Source organism: Octodon degus, unplaced genomic scaffold (genome assembly GCF_000260255.1).
Source record: "Octodon degus isolate 3935 unplaced genomic scaffold, OctDeg1.0 scaffold00033, whole genome shotgun sequence".
NCBI lineage: Eukaryota > Metazoa > Chordata > Mammalia > Rodentia > Octodontidae > Octodon > Octodon degus.
Window position 1 is genome coordinate 194,524 of NW_004524609.1, and position 22,761 is coordinate 217,284.

At 52.2% G+C, this 22,761-nt stretch overlaps 1 protein-coding gene across 1 annotated transcript in view; it reads left to right on the forward strand.

Moving 5' to 3' along the window:
* The window catches only part of Wnt3 (Wnt family member 3), a 45,398-nt gene that overhangs the window by 15,122 nt on the left and 7,515 nt on the right, over positions 1-22,761 (forward strand). Inside the window, exon 2 of the mRNA XM_004629988.2 lies at positions 21,147-21,388. Within this exon, the coding sequence (XP_004630045.1) occupies positions 21,147-21,388 (242 nt within the window). The remainder of the gene's footprint in view (positions 1-21,146; positions 21,389-22,761) is intronic.

Consider the following 22,761-nt stretch of genomic DNA (forward strand, 5'->3'; position numbering starts at 1 on the left):
TTTTATTATATAATATTTAACATACCAGAGAGTAAACACACCATAGATATAGGGTATAATGACAATAAGCAAATCTGGGCCTCCCCACATCCTGCAGAACCAGAATGTCTGCATCTATCTTGGGCTCCTCCCTGTCTCAGCCCAAACTCCCTCCAGGTATGACAGATTTTGCACATTTATTCTATTACTTTAAAATGACAGTTTCCTCCAGATAAGAATGCCTACACTTTTTTTGAGGCAGGGTCTCGCTTCGTACCCCAAGGTGGCCTTGACCTTGTAGTCTTTATTCCTCAGCCTCCCAAGTGTTGGGATTAATGGCATGAGACATCCCACCTGCTTTATGCTATATTTTTCATTTTGCTTATTTTTAGCTTTTTTTTTTTTTTTTTTTGTGGAACCGGGGATTGAACTCAGGCCCTTGTGCTTGCCAGGGAAGCACTTGTTCTACTGAGCCATCTGCTCAGCCCCCCGTCCCCAGCCCTATTTTTAGCATTTTAAAAAATGAATTTATCCTGTGTGCGGTATTCTGTGATTTGCTGTTGTCCCTCTGCATTGTGTTCTAAATTTTGGGCTATTGTCAGATGTCACCACCGCAGATGACAGTCTACTGTCAGCCTGCACTACACACTCTGCTCGTTCCCTCTCGGTGCCCTTGGAGGAGAGTTGTTTGTGTGATGCCGGCCTTGGGCGGACCTGTGAGCCGCCGTGTGTGGGTGGTACAGGACGTGCTTCCCTTTTTTTTTTTTTTTTGGCAGAACTGGAGATTGAACTCGGGCCCTTGCACTTGCCATGCAAGCACTTATTCCGCTGAGCCATCTCCCTGGCCCCAAGGACTTTCTTCATAAACGAATGCAAACTGTTCTTCAAATAGTGCTTCCACCTCTTGCCCATCAGCCCGCCACCTACTTGGCCATACATTACCAGGAGTTTTCCAAGTCCAGCTCAGCGCTGCATTATGCTTGGTCTCTGCTCAGCTTCACTTCTGCTCTGTCCTGGCTCTTCTGCTCAACTTTTGGTCCAGAGCGGTCTCACCAAGTGTGTCTTGCAACTTCAGTGCTACAAAATCCTGTGGAGAAAGCCCTTGAGGTCAATTTAGAAATTGCTTCCTGCCCTTGGGGAGCCTCTCACTATTTGCTGGGCTCATTGGAATCTTAGCAGCATGGAAGAGAATTTTAGCAGCTGGGGAGATGCCTATTTTCACTTGTTTAACCTGTGTCTTAATAGTAGTTAACCCAGGAGCCCTTTCTCCCCAAGTATATCAGCTATTATCTATTTGGAAAATGTGGCCTAGAAGATTCTCCTGCCCCTTTCATCTTTCACTTTGTCCTTCTGGTCTTATTTTTCTCCAAAGTCAAGCTGTGTTTCCTTCAACTTCTTTTTTAATCTCCCTGTGTGAACTAGTTCAGTCCAGAGCACCCGTCCTAGTAGAGATGGAGGTGGACGACTGAATGAATGAGTGAGTGAATGAATGAATGAATGAGTGAATGAATGAATGAGTGAATGAATGATGAGTGAATGAATAAATGAATGAATGAGTCAATGAATGAATTCATGTATGAGTACATGAATTAAACACTCAGCCAGTTGGTTTATTATCCAGCTCAATTCCTTCCCTGCCCGTGTGGCAGTCAGAAACCCAGGACTACTCAGGCACAGCTTTGTATCCAGGACTTAGGGCTTGAGGCTGTCTGGCCGGGATGACGTGCATAGTGTTTCTGCACTGACCCTTGTCATGCTGGTAGGAGAAATCCCTTTCCCACATTAGGCTTTCTATCACTTTTCTTTTTTCCCTTTGGTACCTGGGATTGAACTCAGGCCTTGCCCTTGCCAGGCAGGCACTTATGCTCCTGAGCTATATCCCAGCCCTATCACTGCTGTTTAGTAGCTGTCGCAAAGTGAGACTGGGAGCTCGTCAGGTCAGAGGCCATGTGACACTTGTGTCTCTGCGTTCCCATGAGTAAGTGCTCAGCCCTAAACTGCTAGAAAGAGACACACACGGGCCATCTCTCCTGGGATTCCCAGCCAAGGACTGGAGAGTACTGTGGCCAAGTCTACAGGCTCAGGATAAGGTCCGATTATCTGGGTAACTTGAACCAGTGTCTGCCTCAATTTCCCCAACCAAGTGAAGGTGATGATAGCATACTTCCCTTACAGAGCTGTTAGAAGGGTTAGGGTTAGAACATGGACAGCACATACCACAGTACTGGTCATGCAGGAGGACCATGGTCTTCAGGTGGCCACCATTTATTGTGCTTCTGTGTTCCAGAGGCTGCGATTAAAGCTTCGCCCACATTATTTCAGTTATGCCTTCTTACAGCCTCTCTCAAGTAGGTGAAACTAATGGTTTTTTGTTAGGAAACAGTCTTTCCAACAGGACAGGTGCAGAACCAAGTCAGCTGGGTCACCCCGACCCACAGGGACCTGTGCTGCTCACCGCCACCAGGACATCAGCCGGGTCTTCTACTTCTGTCCACCCATAATAAGTTCACTGAGCAGTCTGCTGTTTCTAATCTTCCATTCATCCCAACCAAATGAAAAGCTGTGACACGTGTGTGTGTGTGTGTGTGTGTGTGTGTGTGTGTGTGTGTGTGAGCAATGAAGAGTTATTTGGGAGGCCGGGAATGACCAGCACCTTCAGGGTAAGTGCTGGAAGGCAAGACAGAGGCAGGGCTCTGTGTGGCCTGACAGAGTGGCTGAGGAACTCCCTGCGTCAGTTCGGTGTCAGTGTCCAGAGCCTGAGCCCCTGGTCTAGGGCCCTGTGTGCTGGGCAATGTTTGAAGAGGATGCCAGCAGCTGCTTTTGCTTAGGCAGCTTTCCTGGATCAGAAGTAAGTAAGTGAGGGTTAGCAACCAAAGAGCAGGGCCTGAGGAGGCCCATCGGCCCTGAGGTACACATGCCAGAGTCCCTGTGCCCATGTGCCAGCTCCAGAGACCCCTCCGGCCTCCCCTATTAGCGTCAGCCATCCTCTTTTTGAGTGGCTGGGTTTCATTCCAGCACCGGCCCAGTTCTGGCCACACAAAAGGAGTGAGCTCAGGGGTACTCACACAGGGCCTGGATATGCAGATAGAGGTTAAGAGATTTGAGATGCAAATGCTGGAGGCTGTTCCTGGTGGAGCAAAGATGACAGGCTTCATGCCAGAGGAGGGCCAGAGACTCACCATCCGAGGGCAGGACACAAGGTCCAAAGCAAAAGCGCACAAGGATGAAGATAAGCAGGTAAGGTATCCCAGCACGTCAGCCAAACCTAGCAGCACATACCAGAAATCCCAGCTGTAAGTGAAGCTGAGGCAGGGAGTCTGTCTCAAAATAAAATTGAAAAGGGCTGAGGATATAGCTCACTGGTAGAGTGCCTTGGGTTCCATCCTCAATGCCACCAGAAGAAAAAAATAAAACTGAACAATAACAAAGAAAAAGATAGTCTAGCCTCTTTCTCAAGGCAAAGAGATTCATGAACCATAGCACGCGAGGAATTGGGCAGAGGAAAATACAGTCTGAGAAAAGAAAGGAACTCCTGAGACTGCACAGATTGCTGTCCTGAAAGCATGGCCAGTAGCCGCCGCGGTGGCATGTGCTATACCTGTCACCCCAGGCACTCAGGGTGCTCCAAGGGGATCTAGAACTCAAGGCCAGCCTGGGCCACTTAGGCAGGCCTGGTCTCAAAACTGAATTTTAAAAAAGGCATAGGGATGTAGCTCAGTGGCAGAGCAGTTGCCTAGCGTACCCAAAGCCTTGATTCAATCTGGAGGAAAGGAAAAGGAAGCGTGGCTAGTGTGGGCTGCAGTGGGCTGTCACACTGCACCTTTGATTTGCATCTTCTCCTTGCTGGTGCAGCTCTGAGCTCCAGGAGATGAGGGAGGGCTGGCCTCAGCTCTGTGCCCTCCCCATCTGCAGGCTGGGCTGTGTGACCTCACAGTTCCATCCTGTCCTGTCTGGGGAAGGGGGCTTCTTTCAAGTTCCTGATGCTCACCATTTTGCTACTTGTGGGACGTCAGGCCCTGGTCTCCTTACTTCCCGGTCCTGTGTGTTTTGAGTTAGTCGCTGTCTCCACTGTGCTCTTCCTCTTCCTCTTCTCTGAGGGCATACACATGAGCACAAAGCACACCTTTTGAAATTTCTTGGATTTCCATCACCATCCTGCTCCTGCTCCTGATCTTTCCAGCTGTATTAGCGACGGTTTGTAATCTGGTTGGATCCAGCTGGAGGCTCCTGCGCCCCTGGCCTGTCTGCTGGATCACACTCTTCTCCAGGATCAGGCAGTGACACTGTTGTGGTCACTCTTGGCCTTGTTCAGTTCAGTGTGGAGTACACGCTGGGTGCTGGAATGAGCTGGCTATCATGCAGGTAGGATCTAGACCAAGAGGCAAAATAGCGCCGCTATCGACTGTGAGGTCAAGCTCTACCTCTACTTCCTAGTTTATGTGCTTTCTGAGCCTCAGTTTATTCATCTGTGAAATGGAGACAGCAGCTACCTCTTGAGGCTTGGTGACTGAAAACATCTCTGGTGATCTCTCTTGAGAACTCAGTGCCCACATTTGCCATTATGTGTTGGGCTTTGCACCTTAGACAAGTTGTCTTGAGCCCCTGCCAGCTGGAATTCTCTATGGTCTTCTGAATGTACCTGTCTGGCCTCACTTTTCCCTCTAGCCCTGGGACAGAGTCTTCTCTCCCCAAGGATGCCTTGAGGCTGGGTCTGGCCCTGTCTAAGATACAGAGAAACATCCAAGTGTGGAAGACTCATGCCAGCAGTCAAAAGAAAAAGGTCAGTAGGCCGGGGCCCCAGCACTGTTTTACAGGGCTGTTAGTCCAGTGTACAGCCTGAGTGGCAGGACAGACCTGAGTCTTAGCCTCTGCTGACATGCTCCGTGCAGCCCTCTGCCCCATAAATGCCTCTCTCACTGCTTTATTAGCCATTTCAACCCCACCATCTCCCAGCTGTGTGACCCTAGACAAGTTACCTAGCCTCTCTAAGCCACGTCATTATCAGTCAAATGGGGATAACAGCGTAACTGGGTTCTTCAGCAAATTAAAGGTTATATTCTACATAAACGCTTTACCTGTACCTGGCACCTAGTCAGGGCTCAATAAATATTAGCCACTTCTGCAAATAATAATAACTACTCTGAGTGCCCTAGAAGAGAGATTCTTTCCCTCCTTTACTTACAGCAGAGCTCAGTAAAAGTATTTCCTCATGCCTTATTAACTACTGCCTACCCAAATAAATTCACCATTACTATCTTATTCACCATTGAGTACGCACCTGTAAAAGCGCTCCCCTTCATTTTCATTTATAGCTTTGAGTGTCTTCATAAAGGCACCCCCATTACCTCATCTCCCCCTGACTGTTGGGCCCTGCTTCCTGTCTGTGGCAACTCCAGCCTGCCTCTAGGCCAAGCTGATTCCTGAGGAGCCCGCCCTGCTATCTGCATTGATATTCTGCCTCAAGTTCAACACACAGTTCACTCGGAATTTTTTTGACTTTAAATGTGTGTGTGTGTGTGAGAGTGAGTGTGTGTAGCCTGATTTATCTTCTCTTCACAAATCATGTTTCCCCTGGAAGGAATGCCCACCTACTTCTGTCATAAATGTGAATAAGGAGGAGACTGAACAGATAAAAGCTCCCTGCACCAGGCTCTGCTGGTGCTGGCTGCCTGCTGCAACCTATAGGTGCAGGTGAGGGGGGAACCCAGCCAGAGGGGTGAGAGGCTGGGGGCTCGCAAGCAGAGCAATCATTTCCAGTCAGAGGCCAGGGAGAAGGAGGCCTGGGGAGGGCAGGACAAGGAAAGAGGTGGCTGACCCCTGGGGGCCAGGGATTAAGACCTTGAATCCAAGAGTGTTGGTTGGCACCCTGCAGCTCTCAGTTTCTGCCAGGACAAGAAAACAGATGGGACCATCAGGAAGAAGGAAAGGCCTGAGAAGGGTTCACCAGATGATGCCTTCCCCTGGAGGAGGACAGTTTCTTCCAATATATTTTCGCCTACCCTTTCCCAGTAGATGTTCGTGTTTAGCAATGCACATAAAACAGGAGCGCAGAGGCCAGCGTGTGATTTATACCTGCGAGTATGCAAATGAGGGCAAGCCCGAACACTTTGCACTCAGGTGCTGCTGATCAAAAACGCTTTTGCTGTCCTGGCTGCAAAGGTGGAGACTTTGGAGAAGCCAGGACAGAAAGAGGAGGAGGGCAGCGCTGGGGACTGACAAGCAGGGAAGGGCTCCCCTGTTTCTCGGGGTGGTGCTGGCGACCAAAGAGGCCCAGCCGCAGACCTCCGTGGGCTGGGCGAGGCTCCGGCCTGTCCGGAACCCCCGGCTTGCCTCTCAGCCTTGCCGCCCCTAAAGGCGAAGGGAAGATACCCCGGCGCCCAGGACGCTCAAATCCCTTTCTCCCGGGCGGGGACACAACGGTACTTTCTTCACAAGTCACGAAGTACTTCACCCTTTGCCTTGAAGCCCTGAGAGCCAGCGACCGCCCCGCTAGGTGCAAGACGCTGGGTCCCGCACGCGGGGCCGCCTTGGCCCGAGTGGCTGCTTGCAAATCGCAGGCCCGCGAGAAGAAAGGCGTGAACGAGACCACACAGCGCAGGAGCCGGCGGGGACCCGGGACTGCCGGCCGGGCGGGAGGGGTGCGGCAGGTGTTGAGGCTCGCTCGGCGGCCGGCGGCAGGGGAAGCCGGCGCTTTGAACTCGCGCAGCCCGCTGAGCAGGGCGGGGCGGGCCAGGTGCCGCGCTGCCTTCACCTGCGTCCCGAGCGCCGTGGGGGACGGCCCGGAGACCTCCTGGGAGCGCGCTGGAAATACCCGCCTCGAAAGCCGCAGCCGAGCGTCGCCCTGAGCGCCGGGTGGGGCGCGGCCCCCGCCCTGCAGCCGGCGCCTCCTGCCCGCGCACCTGCCGCTGCCGCGGGCGGGGCTGCAGCGCCGGCGGGGTCGGGCGACTCGGCCGCCAGCTGGGCTCCGGCCCACGAGGCCAAGCGTTCGAGCCCCGCGCGGGTCCAGAGGTGCCTCCAACCCGCTGGAATGTTTGTTGTCGTAATTCAGCTTTATTGTGAAGATTGTTAATCCGTGCTGGGGGTGTAGCGATTGCCCGGCATGCTGCGGGGGCCTGGGATCAGTCCTCAAAACTGAAAAGGGTAGAAAAAATTGTAGGAGGAGCAAGCACTTTCTAGTGAAACTGTTTGCAACATTTTGCCGTTGTTTCTCCACTGCCCAGCATGGACACACGTGCACGCGCGCACGCACAATGCGACTGCTTGAGCAATTCCAAATTATAGTTATTACAAATCCTGTATGCATTTCCAAAATGTAAAGATGACTCCCTGACCTCAAGCCATCATCACGCTTTACAAAATTATCAAAAATTCGTAATGACTTAGATTTCTCTAGTTATCCTCAAAGACTTTATAGATAGAATTTTCAAACCAAGTTCCAATTATTTGATTGTTATGTCTTAGATTCACTTTAATATGAAACATTTCTTCTATGTGCCCATATGGCTTTTAAAAATAGTTTATTAAGATTAATAATGAAATAAAATGATTAATAATAAATTCAATATTAGGGTAGCATTCTAGGATTTATGAATATAAAAGTAAATAAAATGAACCAAGATCCTTGTCCTCATGTTGCTTCATTTCAGTAGATGGAAGCAGACAAAATACAGTAAGTGATACATGTTATGCCTGCTAAGTAAAAACTGCTGCCCATATGCTTTTAACAACTAACCTCGGGCTGCTGAGATAGATCAGCCGACTAACTGCTGCTTAGGCAAGTGCAGGGACCAGGGTTTGATCTCCCCACCACATGCCACGCAGGCCCTACCCTCAGGCACCCTGAGCCGGCCAGCCACCAAGAGAGACCAAGATGGGCGTGGTGGTGCACACCTGTAATCCCAGCAATGGGAAGGCTGAGACAGGAGGATCATTACAAATCTGACCTGCAGAGCAAGACCCTGTTTTATCAAATTAAAAAAATATATATTTATAAAAACTTTAAAACAAAAACAAAAACCTGACCTCTAAAAGAGTTCAGGCCTATAGTTTTTCAGAATGTCCTATATTGTGAAATTGTCCAGTTGCTTCCCTGTAGTGCCAGTTGGTTTGTTCCTCTATCCCTCATGTTTCCCAGGTAACCAAAATTTACCACTTAAAGCGTGTCAGATTCAGGTGAAACATCTTTGGTCAGTGAGCTTTATTGGGGAGGTTGGGTACCTCCGATTGCACCATCTCCTGCCCTCCTATTGTCATACTTCTGGGGGAGGTTTTTAATGAGCCCGCTTTGTGACTCCTCCCCAGATGGTCTGGTCCAGCAGGTCTGGTGTTGGAGCCCAAATGTCTGGCTGGGTTATTCAAAACCACCCCCAAGTGGGCTGGCCACCATAGTCTACTGCCTGCTTCCTGACCCTAGCAGCCAACTGCCCTGTAAATGTCCTTGGGCCCCAAAGGGTGTAGTGTAAGGGAGTGGTGGGACAGTGGAGGTAGGTGAGGTCTTAGAGGATGTCTCCCTGGTCGTGAGCAGAACTGGTAGCATGTAGGCACCCACAGGAGAGGAACGTGGGCCACCGGGGACAGCTCCGAAGCTACTTTTGGAGCTGGAAATTCTTTTTTTAAAAATTTTATTCATTTATTTATGTGTGTGTGTGTGTGTGGCCAGCTCAGCCCACCAGGGGGCGGGGCTGGCTGGCATGTGGTGCTGGGGGATTGAACCGCGGTCCCTGTGCTCTGCCAAGCTTGTTCTAAGTAAGTGCTTTAGACCACTGAGCCATCTCACCAGCCCTGGAAATTCTTGAAAGACAAAAAGTGCCCCTATGTATATCTCTGACTGGCCCCGTGTCCATATTCTTCGAATGAAGACATGCTGGGTTGGTGGCCCTCTGAAGCGTTTGGGAGCTGCCGCACAGCGAGCTCTGTCTGCATGCCCTGCTGGAGTACTTCTGAGGCTTAGAGAACAGGTCTCCGGATATGGTGGAGCTAGCAGCTGGGTGGATGGCCCAGACATGGAGCAGGGCCCTTCCTTATCTAAGGCTTAGGAGGGGGGCACCCTGTGCGGTGTGGGGGAGGGCAGGGATGGCTAGGGTAGCCAGGTGGGATGGCTTGGAGACCCTCCGTGGTGAAGCAGGCATTCGGCCTAGTACTAAAGTGAGTTTAGGGACTTTCCAACAAGCCTCACCTTTGTCTGTAGTGGGGGAGAGAAGATGGGTGATTCCAGACATGGTCAGTGTTACCCCTGAGGAGAATGTGGGAGCTAGGGGAATGACTGGAGGGAGGCTGCAATTGGAGATGGGGGTCAACACTTGAGGGACAAATGGGAGTCAAAGGGGGGAACGGACACTGGGGCAGTCTGTCTTTTTTTGTTTGATGTTTTTGGCGGAACCAGGGATTGAACTCAGGCCCTTGCACTTGCCTGGCAAGCGCTTGTTCTACTGAGCCATCTCCCCAGCCCCAGCTGTCTTGTATTTTAATGGAACTGGGCTCCAAAGTGAAGATGGTATGGATACCAGCCCTGGCCTGGGAACCAGCAGAACCAGCCGTGCAGGGCAAGCAGCCTGGCCCTGTTAGACTCTCCTTTCTCCACTTGTAAAGTGGGAGACAAACTCCCCAGACCAGGAAGGTCAGGAAGGGAAGAAGTGTTACAAGGTGAAAATGAGCTAAAGATGCCAATGTTTTAAATTAGAATTCAGACTGGCAGACAAGGAGGCAAAGAAATATGGCAGAGCTTCTGGAGAAAAAGATATCCAAACTGAAAGGGACTTCAAAGCTTAGGTCCAACATCATCCCTCTGAAATCCCTCTCCCAGCTCCTCCCTATCCTGAATTCATCGCTTAGAGTTCCCACTGCAAATGAGACTTTTCACACTCTGCCGCCATGGTCCCAGCTCTGGTTGGGGCACACATCTCAGGTACTCTAGGCAGGTAATGTGTAGGTGCTGAATGAAGGCACAGATCTGGCTTTGAGAAGGATTTGTGGGGTGTAAAGGAGAAGCTCTCACTGGGAGTCAGAGGCCTCGGATGACCTCCCTGGAGTGCCTCTAACCAGTCGAAAAACACTGAACAAGTTACATCATTTCTGCAGGCCTTGTTTTCCCCAAGATGCCCGACTGGGTGGTGTCCAGGTTCCCACTCAGCTTTGGCATTTTGTGCCTTGGTACTGTGTGGGAACGATGACACGTACAGCTGTTCACGGAAGCTCCCAGGGCCTTTCCAGCTACCACCTTGGTCCCACATACTTTCTTCCAGCTAGCCAGAGGCCAGCAAAAGTACCTACTCAGGCAAAGGCTTCTATTAAACAGGGTTTCATTGCATATCTACCTTATACCCAGTGAGTACTCCAGAGACACCTGGTCCCTGATCTCTCTCTCTCTCTCTCTCTCTCTCTCTCTCTCTCTCTCTCTCTCTCTCTCTCCCTTCCCTCTGTCTCTCCCTCTTTCTTTTTCTACCTGGGTTTCTGGAATGCCCAGCATCTCTTACTCAGCCCATTTAGAGGGAACTAAGAAAGTCATTGACCTTAATGGGCACAAATGTTATCCCAAGCAAGTCTTTGAGCCTCAGTTGCCCTGTAATAATCTAACTGAGTGTGTCTGAAGGCAGTTCTGAAAGTGAGGACCTAAATAGTGGAGAAAGTCGAGGCTCACCTGTGAACTGCTTGGCAAGGTAGAGAAATGGACCTAGTTCTTGGCCTGCTCTCTGGGAAACCATCCCCTATAATACTTGTGGAGATGCTTTGGGGTCTGAGTTCGAAGCCCCTAGTGTGGTCCTTCCAGCCATTTTGCATGTACTGGGTTCAGGCTCTTCCCTGCCCCATCTTGTGTCTTTCTGGATGAAGGTCTTGGTATCCTCTGGAGGTGCCCCCTCTTGTTGGGAGACCAGGTAGGGCACTTGGCAGGCCAGGACTGCGGGAGCACTCCCTCTGCTGTCACTTCTCTGGACTCCTCTCCTACTGCCCCTTGGTTCCCACCTTCCTTATTCTTCCCTGGGCCCTCCATCCTGGTCTGGGCCCCATTCCCAATTGGCCGAAAGAGAACCCCTCATCCCCTCAGACCAACTTCACCTTCCTTGTGCTCTCAACCCAATAACAAATAGGCCTACACATTTTACAGGTTCTAACATTTTTCAGGCCGTCTTGTCACATCCGATCAGGTTGTCTCAGGCCAGGCCAGGGGCAGCTGTGGAGAGCAAAAGCTGAAACATTCCAGCCTGGATTCTACCGCTTCCTCCCTGGGCCCAGCTTCACTCCCCAAAGAAACAGCTTGCTAAGTCCCACCAGGACCAAGGCAGGGTTGCCCAGTCTTGGAGGCATACACATGGCTGCCCACACCCTTCTCTTCCTTCACATGTCCCAAACTGAGCCCTTTCTGGTTTCTCAGGGCCCCTGGTAGGTTCTTGGCCTCCTGTGGGCCCTGCTTGGCCCTGAAAGCAAATCTTTAGAAGTTGGGGGCATACAGGAGTTGTTAGAGTCACTCATAGAATGTCACTTGGTGTGTGTGGGTCTCATGTGAGTGCTCAGGGAGGGAGAGGAAGGAGAGGCTCTGCTGCTGCTAGGCTGGCTGGCCCATCCTCGGAGTATGCTCCTGGGTGGGAAGGGTGTTTTGGTACTTTAGCTTTGGTTTTTTGTGTTTTTGATTTTGGAGATAGGGTCTTGCTATGTAGTTCAGGCTGTCCTTGAACTCATTTGGGAGCCCAGGTGGCCTTGAACTTGTGGTAATGTTCCTGCCTCGGCCTCCTGAGTGCTGGGATCACAGGCTCGCACCGCTATGTCCAGGTTGGCTTTCTTCTTGCATGTGAGGCTTTCACCCCTCATGCAGTCCATGACCAGGAATACTATCTTCCCCCTCAGGTTCTCCCTGAGGTCCTGCTTCCTTGCTCCTCCAGGGCCCTGAAGATGTTGGTGATACAGTGCAGGGTGACAGGCCTAAGAAGGACTGGACAAAACCCCACAGGCCAGATGTTAGCTGAGGCAGACTTAGGCCCTAGCTGCTCCTGGTGTGGAAGAATCAGGATGAGGACGGGATGGTGAGGGGGTTAGGAAGCACCCACGCTCTGGCCCAGCAAGGAGAGAAGCTCAACAAAGACAGAGCAGAGGAGGGAGGCTGCCCATGCTGGCTGCCTCCCTCTACGGGCACACTTCAGGAATGCTAGGAAAGCGAAGCCAGGCTCGACTGAGCTGCTGCTTGCAGACTTCTGGGAGGTTTGCTGACTTCCTGCTCCAAGTTCTAGCCCCTTGGTGTGAGCTTCAGTGGCCTAAGGCTGGCTAGCTGGCCTGCCCCCATCTTGGGGTGCTTCCTGCCTTGGTGACAGTGTTCAGATGTACTGGCCTCTTCAGTCCTGCAGAGGAGGCCAGGCTCAAAGTATCTCGTAGGACAAAGATTCCCAAATCTGACGTCTAGCCTCCCTCTTCCTCCTGTGCTCCAGGGGACCCCTCCCGCTGTCTGGACTCAGGTGCCTGTGGGTGCCCTGACCCCAAGAGCCTTTATCTGTCTTTATTTCCAGAGCTGCTTCACCACCTACATTCAGTATCTGTGAGCACCGTCTCCATTTTCCTGCTCACCACAGCTCAAAACCTTCCTTATATTTCTGCCTTCCTCTTGTTTCTCTGATCCTGATTTGTGGCTTCTTCTCTGCTCTAAAGGCCACTGTCCTGCATTGGCTGGAGGGCCCATTCCCTGTCCAGACCCAGGCAGGGACCCAGGCAGGGGGCAGTGCTCTGTGCAGCTTCGGCGGCTCACCCAGATCGGGGGCAGCTGGACCTTGAGAGGCTGCAGTGCTCGGGCAGGCCTCGCTCTCCTTAGCACCAAAGGCCACCCAGCCTCCCAGCCTTTGGTCTTCAGCGCCTACGCCTTGTCCTATTTTGGACCAGATCAGAAGTGCAAAGTGCAGCTCTAGAGGCTTCAGGGGCTGCCAGGTTGCAGAATAAAGACCAGCACTCAGCCCTTTTTAGCCTTTGCCTCTCCGGTGCGGCCACAGGCTCCAGCTGAGTGCAGCAGCCGCTCTGCCTTTTCCTGCCTCCTACGCTGAGGCTATTCCCTGCTGGAGGTGCCTGAGGGCACCCCAGCCACTTTACTGTTGCTCCCATGCTTCGCAGTTGGGTCCCACTCTCCCCCACTTGAGACTGGGTGCTCTTACCACACGCCTGTCGGTTTGTTCTTGGCAGAGGCCCTTGGTCTGGGTGCACCTATGGCTGCTTCATTTACTCCATAGGCCTGGTACCCGGAGCACTGCCACATCCAGAGCTGTCTCTTCCATGTGTGTTGAGTGAACAGGCAGTGGGTGAATGTGTTTACCAAGGCAAGGCTTTCCCTACTCCCTGCGGCTGGGCACCCCACTTGCTGCACCCGCCTCCTGTCTGCCAGGGGTCCAGTGCTCTGTAGGCGCAGCAGCCATTGCCCTCCACACGCTCATCCTCACCCTCATTCTTCCTTCTCTCCCTTCCTCTGCTGGAGACAAGGAGGAGCCATCAGTCCCTGTGCCTGGGGAGGGAATGAACCAGTGTTAATGGGATGAGTCCACAGGTGTTTCCACTTTTTGTTGGTTACTGGGGATTCAGCCTGGGGCTTTTGCACTGAGCTATATCTTTTAGTTTCTGTTTTGTCAAGTCACTAAGCTGCTCAGCCTGGGCTTAGACTTGGGATACTCTGCTTCAGCTCCCCAGATGGGGCTGGGGAGATGGCTCAGTGGAATAAGCACTTCCCTAGCAAGTGCAAGGGCCTGAGTTCAATCCCCAGTTCCGGAAAAAAAAATAAAATAAAATACTGGGATTATATGGCAATATATCTACTTCTTTGAGGAGAGGCAGCCTTTTGGAGGCAGTTGGAAATCCTCCAAAGGTACCAAGCAGACCGTAGCACCACATGAGCCCCTCTGGCTCCACAACAGCATGTTGGAAGGAAGGAGATCAGTGCTCAACATGCCAGGCCCCTGTGCGTTCCACATGCAGCCAAGGGACAGCTGAGGACAGATGGCAGCTTGTGGATCTTAAGCTCTTCTCCTGTGGGGAGCAGCTCCTTGAGAGCTCTAGGAGTTAGACGCGCAACCCACAGCCCAACCCCTTCCCCGCTAAGCCGGGCGCGTGTGCCTGAGTTTGCTGGGCTCTGTGTGTGTGACGCCTGCCAGCTCTGAGACCATGGCCTTGGGATCCACGTGGGAGTTTTCCATGAGTTCCAGGGCCAGGGCTTGGTTCCTTATTTCCTCAAGGGTCATTTCTCAGGCCCTTCCTCTCCCTTTTGGCAGCTTCCCTCCTGCTGTAGGCCAGGATGGAGCTCCTCTGCATGCCGGAGGAGGTGAGGCCTCTGTCTGCTCAGGAGCCAGCATGCGGGGCACAAAGTACCTGGCCCTGGTGGGGCTCATCAAGACACCCCAGTGGCCGTCGGGAAAGGGACAGGCAACCACACAGGAGTTTCCAGCATCTCCCTTTTCTCATGAGCACCCATGAGGTACTAAGTCCTTGAATCAGATGTCCTACTGCCAGGGACAGTCAGGCATCCCCATGGGAAAACGGGATGGCATGAAGCCCACAATTGCAGGAAAAGCATGCCTGGGAAAACCCTGGCCATAAAACTCACCCTAAGACTGGTGGGGGCAGGAGAGAAGCCTCTCCCTGGGCCACAGCCCTCGGGCTGCTCTACCACCTTATGGGGACTCTGGGTCCATCCCTTCCACCCCTCTGTGCCCTGCCCTAAGGAAGTATCTGAGAATGCATATCATTCCCAAGGCCTGTGTGTTACAGGACGGTGACATCTGCTCCAAGTGAGTGCTGTGGCTCAGGGAGAGGAGCCCTGGTAGCAGCTGGAAGCCCTAAGTACTGCCCCTGCCATCCTCCAGCTGGCTGTGCAAGCTGGACAATGACAGTGTTTCTGGGCCCAGCTGTTCCATGGGAAAGAAGACGGGATTAGGCGAGGAAGAGGGTCTTGCATGTGCAGTGAGGCCTTTGGTGGGGGCTGAGGGCAAAGCTGAGGGACGAGGGTCCAGGAAGACAGCGCTGTGGTCATCTGCAAGTGGACAATCCAGGGTGTTTAATGCACTCCAGTGCTGTACACACATCACTACTATTTCCAGAACTTTTCTATCATCCCTAGCAAAAATTTAGGGTCTAAATATCTACTGTCTCTGGATAATATTTCTTTTTTTTTTTTTAAATATTTTATTTATTTATTTTGTGTGTGTGTGGCCAGCTCAGCCCACCAGGGGGCGGGGCTGGCTGGCATGTGGTGCTGGGGGATTGAACCGCGGTCCCTGTGCTTTGCTTAGCTTGTTCTAAGTCGGTGCTTTAGACCACTGAGCCATCTCTCCAGCCCCTCTGGATAATACTTCATATGCTCAGTTACGCAGTATTTATCCTTTTGTGCTGGCTTGTTTCACTCAGCATAATGCTACCAAGACCTGTCTGTTATGTGCGACATTCTTCCCTTTTCACAACTGAATGCTACTCCGTTGTATTTGGGTACCACACTGTCGTTCATCTGCCATGAATGTTGTTGGACAAGTATCTGTTGGGGGCCTCATTCTCAGATCATTTGGATGTATACCTATGATGGAATTTGGATTCTGTGGTAATCTAACTTTTTTGAGGAACAAACCTCTCTGTATTTGTTTTACATGCAGTGAGGGGTTTTTTTTTGTTTTGTTCTGTTGTGTTTTCTTTGGTGGAACTGGAGACTGAACTCAGGCTCCTGTGCTTACCAGACAAGCTCTTATTCCACTGAGCCATCTCCCCAGCCCCTACATGTAGTGAAAGGACGGAAGTTATGTGAGAGTGCCTTTGGGGGAAAAGTGGGTGTGTCAGTCAGGGTTAACACAAGATGTACAAGTGTATAAGAAATGATGAGATTGGCTAATGAAGGTCAGACACAGATAAGAAACAGCCTGAACCAGGTGGCTTCTGAGACTCCTTTGGCTCTAAATTCCTATGTTGGAAGATTTAAGGTAAAACAAAACAAACCCAAGTCTGGTGCAAAGGAGGCTCTTCGCCAGCACAGGGCTTACCTAATGGGTTATGGCGTAGAGCCAATTCAACAATGGGATTAACTTCAGGTGTTTGCTTAAAGTTTTTTATCTAGCTGAGTGTGGTGGTGTAATCCCACCTATAATCCCAGCACTTGAGAGGCTGAGGCAGGAGGATTAGCTTGAGTTTCAGCCTAGCTGCACAGTAGCACCCAGATAGATAGATAGATAGATAGATAGATAGATAGATAGATAGAGGGCCGGGGAGATGGCTCAGGGGAATAAGTGCTCCCTGGCAAGTACAAGGGCCTGAGTTCAATCCCCGGTTCTGGAAAAAAAGAAAAAAAAAGAAAAGAAAAGAAAAGAAAGAAAGAAAAAGATAGATAAATATAGAATTTCACCCTAAGAGGTTATCATCAAAGTCTCCACCAGCAGCCAGTGGCTTGCTGGTACCTGCTGCCCATCTTCCTGGCTGCCTGTCTGTTCTGAGCCCAGCTGAGCAGTGGGTGGTGGGAATGGAGGATGAGCTGTCCCCATGGAGAAGGTGGCAGAGCCCTTTGGCTAGGCAGGGGCAGGGACTGAGTATAAATAGCCCCTGGCTCAACTGGGAAGGCCTGGCAGGTGTCTACCCTCCCCCTCACCAGCTGCCAGTGCCATGCAGGTCCCTACCTCCTTTGGGAGTTTGCCTATCGTCTGAGATCTTCACATAGGAACTTCCTCAGCGGAACCAAGAAGTCTTGTCCTGTGTGTAGGTGGAACCTCCGGATGCCTGGAGCTTGGGGGTGAGCACATCAGGCCAGCCTTTATGGGGGAACCTTCCGTTATTCCTTGCTTTGAGCATCAGCAAGTACTTATCATGGGCCTGGCTCTGTGGAAGGCCAAGTAAGCTGGTGTGTGTGTGTGTGTGTGTGTGTGTGTGTGTGTGTGTGTGTTACTGAGGAAGGTTTGGGAGAGGAGGGGGAGACATTCCCCCATCCTTGGGTACCTACATTCACCTAGCCCAATAGTATTAGAAACAAACCACTTGGGTACTCTGTGATGGGAAGGTTTGCACAAGGCACAGGAAGCATACAAAGAGAGGAGAGGTTCCTTCCAGCTGGGTGCCCATCAGGTTGTGGAGGATGTACATTCCACCACGTACGAGCAGGAGCTCGGATCAAGGGTGGCAGGGCACGTCGGGGGAAGCAGCTATCCTGCAGAAGTCAACCCTCGGCCACAGCCTCCTTAGCAGCAGCACCAGCCTTGGAGCTGGGCCCCCACCCCAGAGACCTTGCTAATTACCAGCAGGATGTCCAGATCTAAGCTGAAACTGTGGAATGGCGCATACTGGAAATGTCCTTCTGCCCTCCCCTTTGGGTTACATGCTGCCAGATCACAAATGTCTTGTTCCCCAGCCCTGTTAGGCCAGAGCTGCCAGGGCAGAGGTCTTTGCTCTGAGCAGAGGAATCATTCCCAGTGTTGTGGAGGAAGAACTCTCAGAGTTCTGAAGTGTTCTATCAGAAATGCAAGGGTGAGAGGAATGAGGCTGGCCACAAAAGCAGAGGACAGTGCTGGGCACAGCCCCTGCCCCATGGATGCTGCAGTTGACTACCGTTTCTCAAGGGCTTCCCTTAGGTCAGGCTCCTGGAATTATTCTATTCCTCTTCCCATTATGTCAGTTTCACAGATGAAGACACTGGGGATGAAGAGGTCGAGGAAAGTATTGAGATCGGTGACCTGGATGCAGGCCACCTCCTGGCTCCTTGGTGCTCCTGGGCAGGAGGAGGGAGACTGTACTGCATGCACCGGGTGGAGCTAGCTCAGAATGGGAGCTCCTGGGTGGTGCTAGCTGAGCTGTGCAGACTCAGCGCCGTGCCCAGCTTCCCATCTACTGCCTGCCAGGAGGGCAGTTGGCAGGACAGAGCTGCCCAGACCGGTCGCAGGCATGAGGCTGGGTTTGAGCCCTAGCTCAGGGAGAAGGTATGGGAGGCAGCCTGAGCTGGGCAGGTGGCTCAGCTCCACACTGACAGCCCACAGACCCAGGCAGGCTGCTTAGCCCCCTGGCCTCAGGGTCCTTGTCTGTGGAATGGGATAGTGATGATGATGATGTTGAGGTTCCAGCCCCCCAGACCTGCTCTGAGGACAACACGAGGTGACAGCAGCCAGAAGCACACCAGTAAATGCTGAGTATCTTATCATCACATTAGTCTGCTCTGTGCTGCAGGGCCCTGCCAAGCAGTGCTTGTCCTCTGGACTCACTGGGTCTCTCTCACTCAGACCTGAAGCTGTGTCCAGCCCTTGGGGGCCCAGATGGGCAGTACCAACAAGGCAGGGGATGGCTGAGGAAGATTAGGTCTCCATGAGTGACTCAGTAGCTCTGGCTAAATTGTCTTTAAAATAAGGTTCTATTAAAGACCCTACTATGTGCCAGGTCATCAATGGGGCTTAGCTGAGCACAAAAGAAGCCATAATTAGCTACTGCCAGCAAGAATAGTGATAAGTGAGAACTTTGGGCCACTCTTGTGCTCGCTTCGGCAGCACTTATACTAAAATTGGGCCTCTCTTCCTACCTTTGAAATTGGCCCAATGCTCAGGTAAGGTGTAGCATTCCTGTAATCCCAGCACTCTAGAGGCTGAGGCAGGAGAATCACCGTGAGTCTGAGGCCAGCCTGGGCCACATAGTGAGTTCAAGGCCAGCCTGAACCCCAAAGCAAGACCTGTCTCCAATCAATCAATCTATCTATCAATCCATTTATTTTATTTATTTGCGGAACCGGGGATTGAATTTGGGCCACTGCGATTGCCAGGCAAGTGCTTATTCCACTGAGCCATCTCCCCGGCCCCTATCAATCCATTTAAAAAGGGGGTTCAGTCAGTGCTTCAGATCTGGAAATATTTCATAAATGTCACCATCCAAACTTTCAGGTCTGGTGCCCCAATCCCTCCTCCCTGGCAACTGGGAGCAGAGGCAGCCCAGGGGGCTGCACACTGCCTAGAAAGCGCCACACCTCGGAGCCTGCAGTTGATCAGGCGCAAGCCAGAGTGTGGGAGGAGGATGGAAGGGAAGTAGCACAGTGTGCTCTCGTCTGCCATAGCCTGGTACTGAAAGCCTTGGGTAGGCCGATGTACTGTGCAAGCCCCAGATTTCTTGGCTAGAGGATGAGGGATGTTGTCCATATTCAAGTTGGTACAGTGTGCTGTAATGTGGCAGGTGGCAAGAGTGGACGCATGGTGGATGTTTTGTCCATCCCCGTTCCCAGCCAGGAAGGTATATGTGGCTTTCTTCTGACCCAGCCCTGGGCTCTTCTCCTGGGAGCCCTTTCCAGAGCTCTCCTTGTTATTTTGCATGGGCAGCTTGACGTGGGCCAGTCCTAGACCAAAGTCTTGGTCATGCTGGACACAGGAAGAGAGCTGGGTCCCCCCGAGTTCCTGCTCATACTGCCATCATGGGGCTGATCACAACTGGCTTGGAACCCCACTGAGAGCCACAAGGCATTTTCTCGGCTTCTCCCACAAAGCGTCATTTCTGTTTTTCCTGTGCTGGGGAAGGAAAGGAAAGCTAGAAATTCCCGCACTGCTTCGGTTTTCTAATATATTCAGCTTCCTACACCCTCTATAAGAACTTTCCTTCTGTGGACTCGACTGATTGAAAAACGGGCAGAAGGATGGATGGCTCGACCAAAGTCACACTGTGTTGGCTGGGGACAGTGACCACTGGGGTCTTACTCCTGACCTTGATTTAAACTTGAAACACAGCTGCGCTCCAAGAACAAAGGTGGCACTCTAGGGGCCGGAGAGATAGCTCAGTTGAATAAGTGCAAGGGCCTGAGTTCAATCCCTGGCTGTTAAAAAAAAAAAAAGGTAGCACTCTAGAAACTTGTAGGGTGCTGGCCTGGCATGACCAAGGCCATGGGTTCAACCTCCAGCACTGCAAAAATAAATACATAAACTAGAAACTTCTGGGGAATTGTAGAGAGACGGAGGCCCTGGTGCCGAGGTCCTGGTACCATTGATTTCCAGGGAAGATGCTAGGAAGCTGGGGGTCGAGCACGCAGTGTTATGGGAAAGAAACAGAGGGCCATTTCTATGGTGGTGTGCATGTGTGTCTGAGATTCTGTTCTTTTCTGAGACGGAGTGGAGGTCAAACCAGCCTCTGAAGGCTAGGGTTGGAACTAAGTGGCAGAGCTCTTGCCTTGCATGCAAGAGGCCCTGGGTTCGATCCCTATCACCACATAAAATCAAAACCCAAAACCCTGTCTTTGTTGCCTTCCTCCCTTTAGGTCACTGCAGCCTCCACGAGGCCCCTTGAATCCTGGACTCCATAGATCTCCTGTCCCCATCCTTTGTTGTAGGCAGCTGAGTTAGACAGAAATACTACAGGCTGTTGGACAGGGCCAGGCCCTCAAGGAGGCATCATGAAAGACAAGATATCTTGCAACTGTGAGAGGGACTGGTGCTCATGCTGCGGGCCGGACCTAGAGACCAAAGATTGAATACATGCTCACCTCCCTAAAGACAAGCATCTGGGACTGATCATCACCTTGAGGAAGCCAGGAAGAGTCACTAAGCCAACCACTACCCACTACCGGCTAAACTGTTCTACATTCATGCCCACTTGCCACTTGACTCGCTTCCCCATTGGGTCCTGAATTTAACCAATTTTACCTGAGCAATGGTGCTTGTAATCTCATTGGTTGACCATAGTTTTGTCCCACCTCATGCCCACCAAAGCAAGTTCTCCACTTAGACATGCTTCACCACATGGTTTTACTCTATAAACATCTCTGGAAGAGACAGCTTCCCAGGGTAACCTGCTCACGTCTCCCTTCTGTCCCTCTCCTGGACAGCAGCTTTCTTTCCCTTAATAAATATATTCTGTTCTTAACCTCCGTTTGTTCCTAAAGTTCACTCTTCAGTTTTAAAGAACACAATCTGGTCCCAGGAGTCGCATTCCCCTATATCACCTTCAATACCATCTGGGACCTGAAGGGCAAGGAAGGGACCGATCTGGTCAAACACTGCCTTTCCAGTCCAGGGTTCCTTTCATGGTACTACACTGCCCCAGGCCCTGAGAGGGTCTGAGGTCCCCAGCCCTGTACAAGTGGGCCTAGCGAAGGCAGCACACAAGTGCAGGCTCTGCACTGTTCCAATCCAGGGTTCAGTCTGATACCCTAGAGGGTGCATTAAGAAGCGACGCATGTGAGTGTGTGCTTTTTGCCAACAAAGCCATCTTGCTCTGTCTGTCCACAGGTCCCTGGCCCTGGGCCAGCAGTATACATCTCTGGGCTCACAGCCCCTGCTCTGTGGCTCCATCCCAGGCCTGGTCCCCAAGCAGCTGCGCTTCTGCCGCAATTATATCGAGATAATGCCCAGCGTGGCTGAGGGCGTGAAGCTGGGTATCCAAGAGTGCCAGCACCAGTTCCGGGGCCGCCGCTGGAATTGCACCACTATAGACGACAGCCTGGCCATCTTTGGGCCTGTGCTCGACAAAGGTATGCCTCTGGTAAGGCGGGAGGTGGGGAAGAGAGGGGACAACAGAGTCAGGGCCTGCACCTTTCCTTTCTGATGCAGGATCCCTCCCTGGGAGGACCCTAAAACTGGTGATTATGGTCATCAGTGGCCTCAGTGGAGAGTGTGTCAGCCCTGAGATAAGGCAGGCTAGGATTTGAGGGCAGGCACCAGGAGCTCTTGGTCATCCTGGCTCACACAGTGGGCACCCAGGCTTTGATGTGGACGTTTGCAACATTTCCCCAATCTGTGCTGACCACTATGCAAATGCACTTGGGGTGCAGATGGGGGTAGGGGTTATGTGCCCTGGTCCTTCTGTCTGCAAAGTCCTCAGGAGCTGCCTGGTGCCAGTAGCGCTGTATCTAGACCCCCAAGAATTTTTGTTGGTCTCCATGCCTTGCCAACTGGATACACCCATACACTCTGGTGGGCACAGTGACCTCTGAGGAACTTCCCAGATGTCTTGCAGTCTGGCTATGTGACTGCTATGCCTTAAACGAGTCAAACAATCCTGATTTCATTTTGAATTTAGGGGCCCTGGGGGCCAGTCGAGATAGGCAATTGCTCCCAAGACGGGGACTTTGGGGGTCCTGGGTTCTGGACGGAACATGTGCGACTATTTGGGGGAACTGCAACGTCCAGGAATTTCACGACCCTACCCAGGCTTGTCTCCGCTGGAATTCTGCCGACTAAACCACCCAGCCTGGTATTCCCTCCTGTTAGAAAAGAGAATTAGCTGACAGGGTTGCATTTAGTAGTCAGAAAAAAGTGGGGCCTGAGACCGCCCCCCCCAGGTGGGGGGTGAGAGGTGAGGTGGGGAAGAGGGGACTACGCCTATTTTGGCGTGCAGCACCCCTTTACCTGTCCTCACAGCACAGGGTCCGTCAGACCTACAGCAAAATGCCGGCTATTGTCAGGAGACGGGAGGGCAATTAGCAAATCAATGCATGATGATTCTGTTTACGCATCTATTACCAAAGCTAATTATTCCTTGTTTACATAAAAGGTTTGGCCTCTAATTGGGGCCAGGTCGCGGCGGCTCGCATTTAAACTTGATCTCGCAGGCGTACCCGTCTCCTCGCCTTCCGGGGGCACCCTCCGGCCGGTAAGGCCCACCCCGGCGCCCGCGTCTGGCCGCGCTCCCGCCGCTCTCGCCGCCCCGCGCCTGGGCCGCGGAAGCGGGTCTGTGGCCGCGGTGCCGGCTCGCAGTGTGGCCCACGTTGGGAATCACCCGGCGGGTTCTGGCGTCGCTCTCCTTCTAAATGCAGGAGGCGGACTGACGCGGGGGGCGCAGGTCCGGACGGAGTCGGGCGCGGGTCCCTCGGCGGCGGCGGCGCACCGCGGCGGGGCGCGGCTC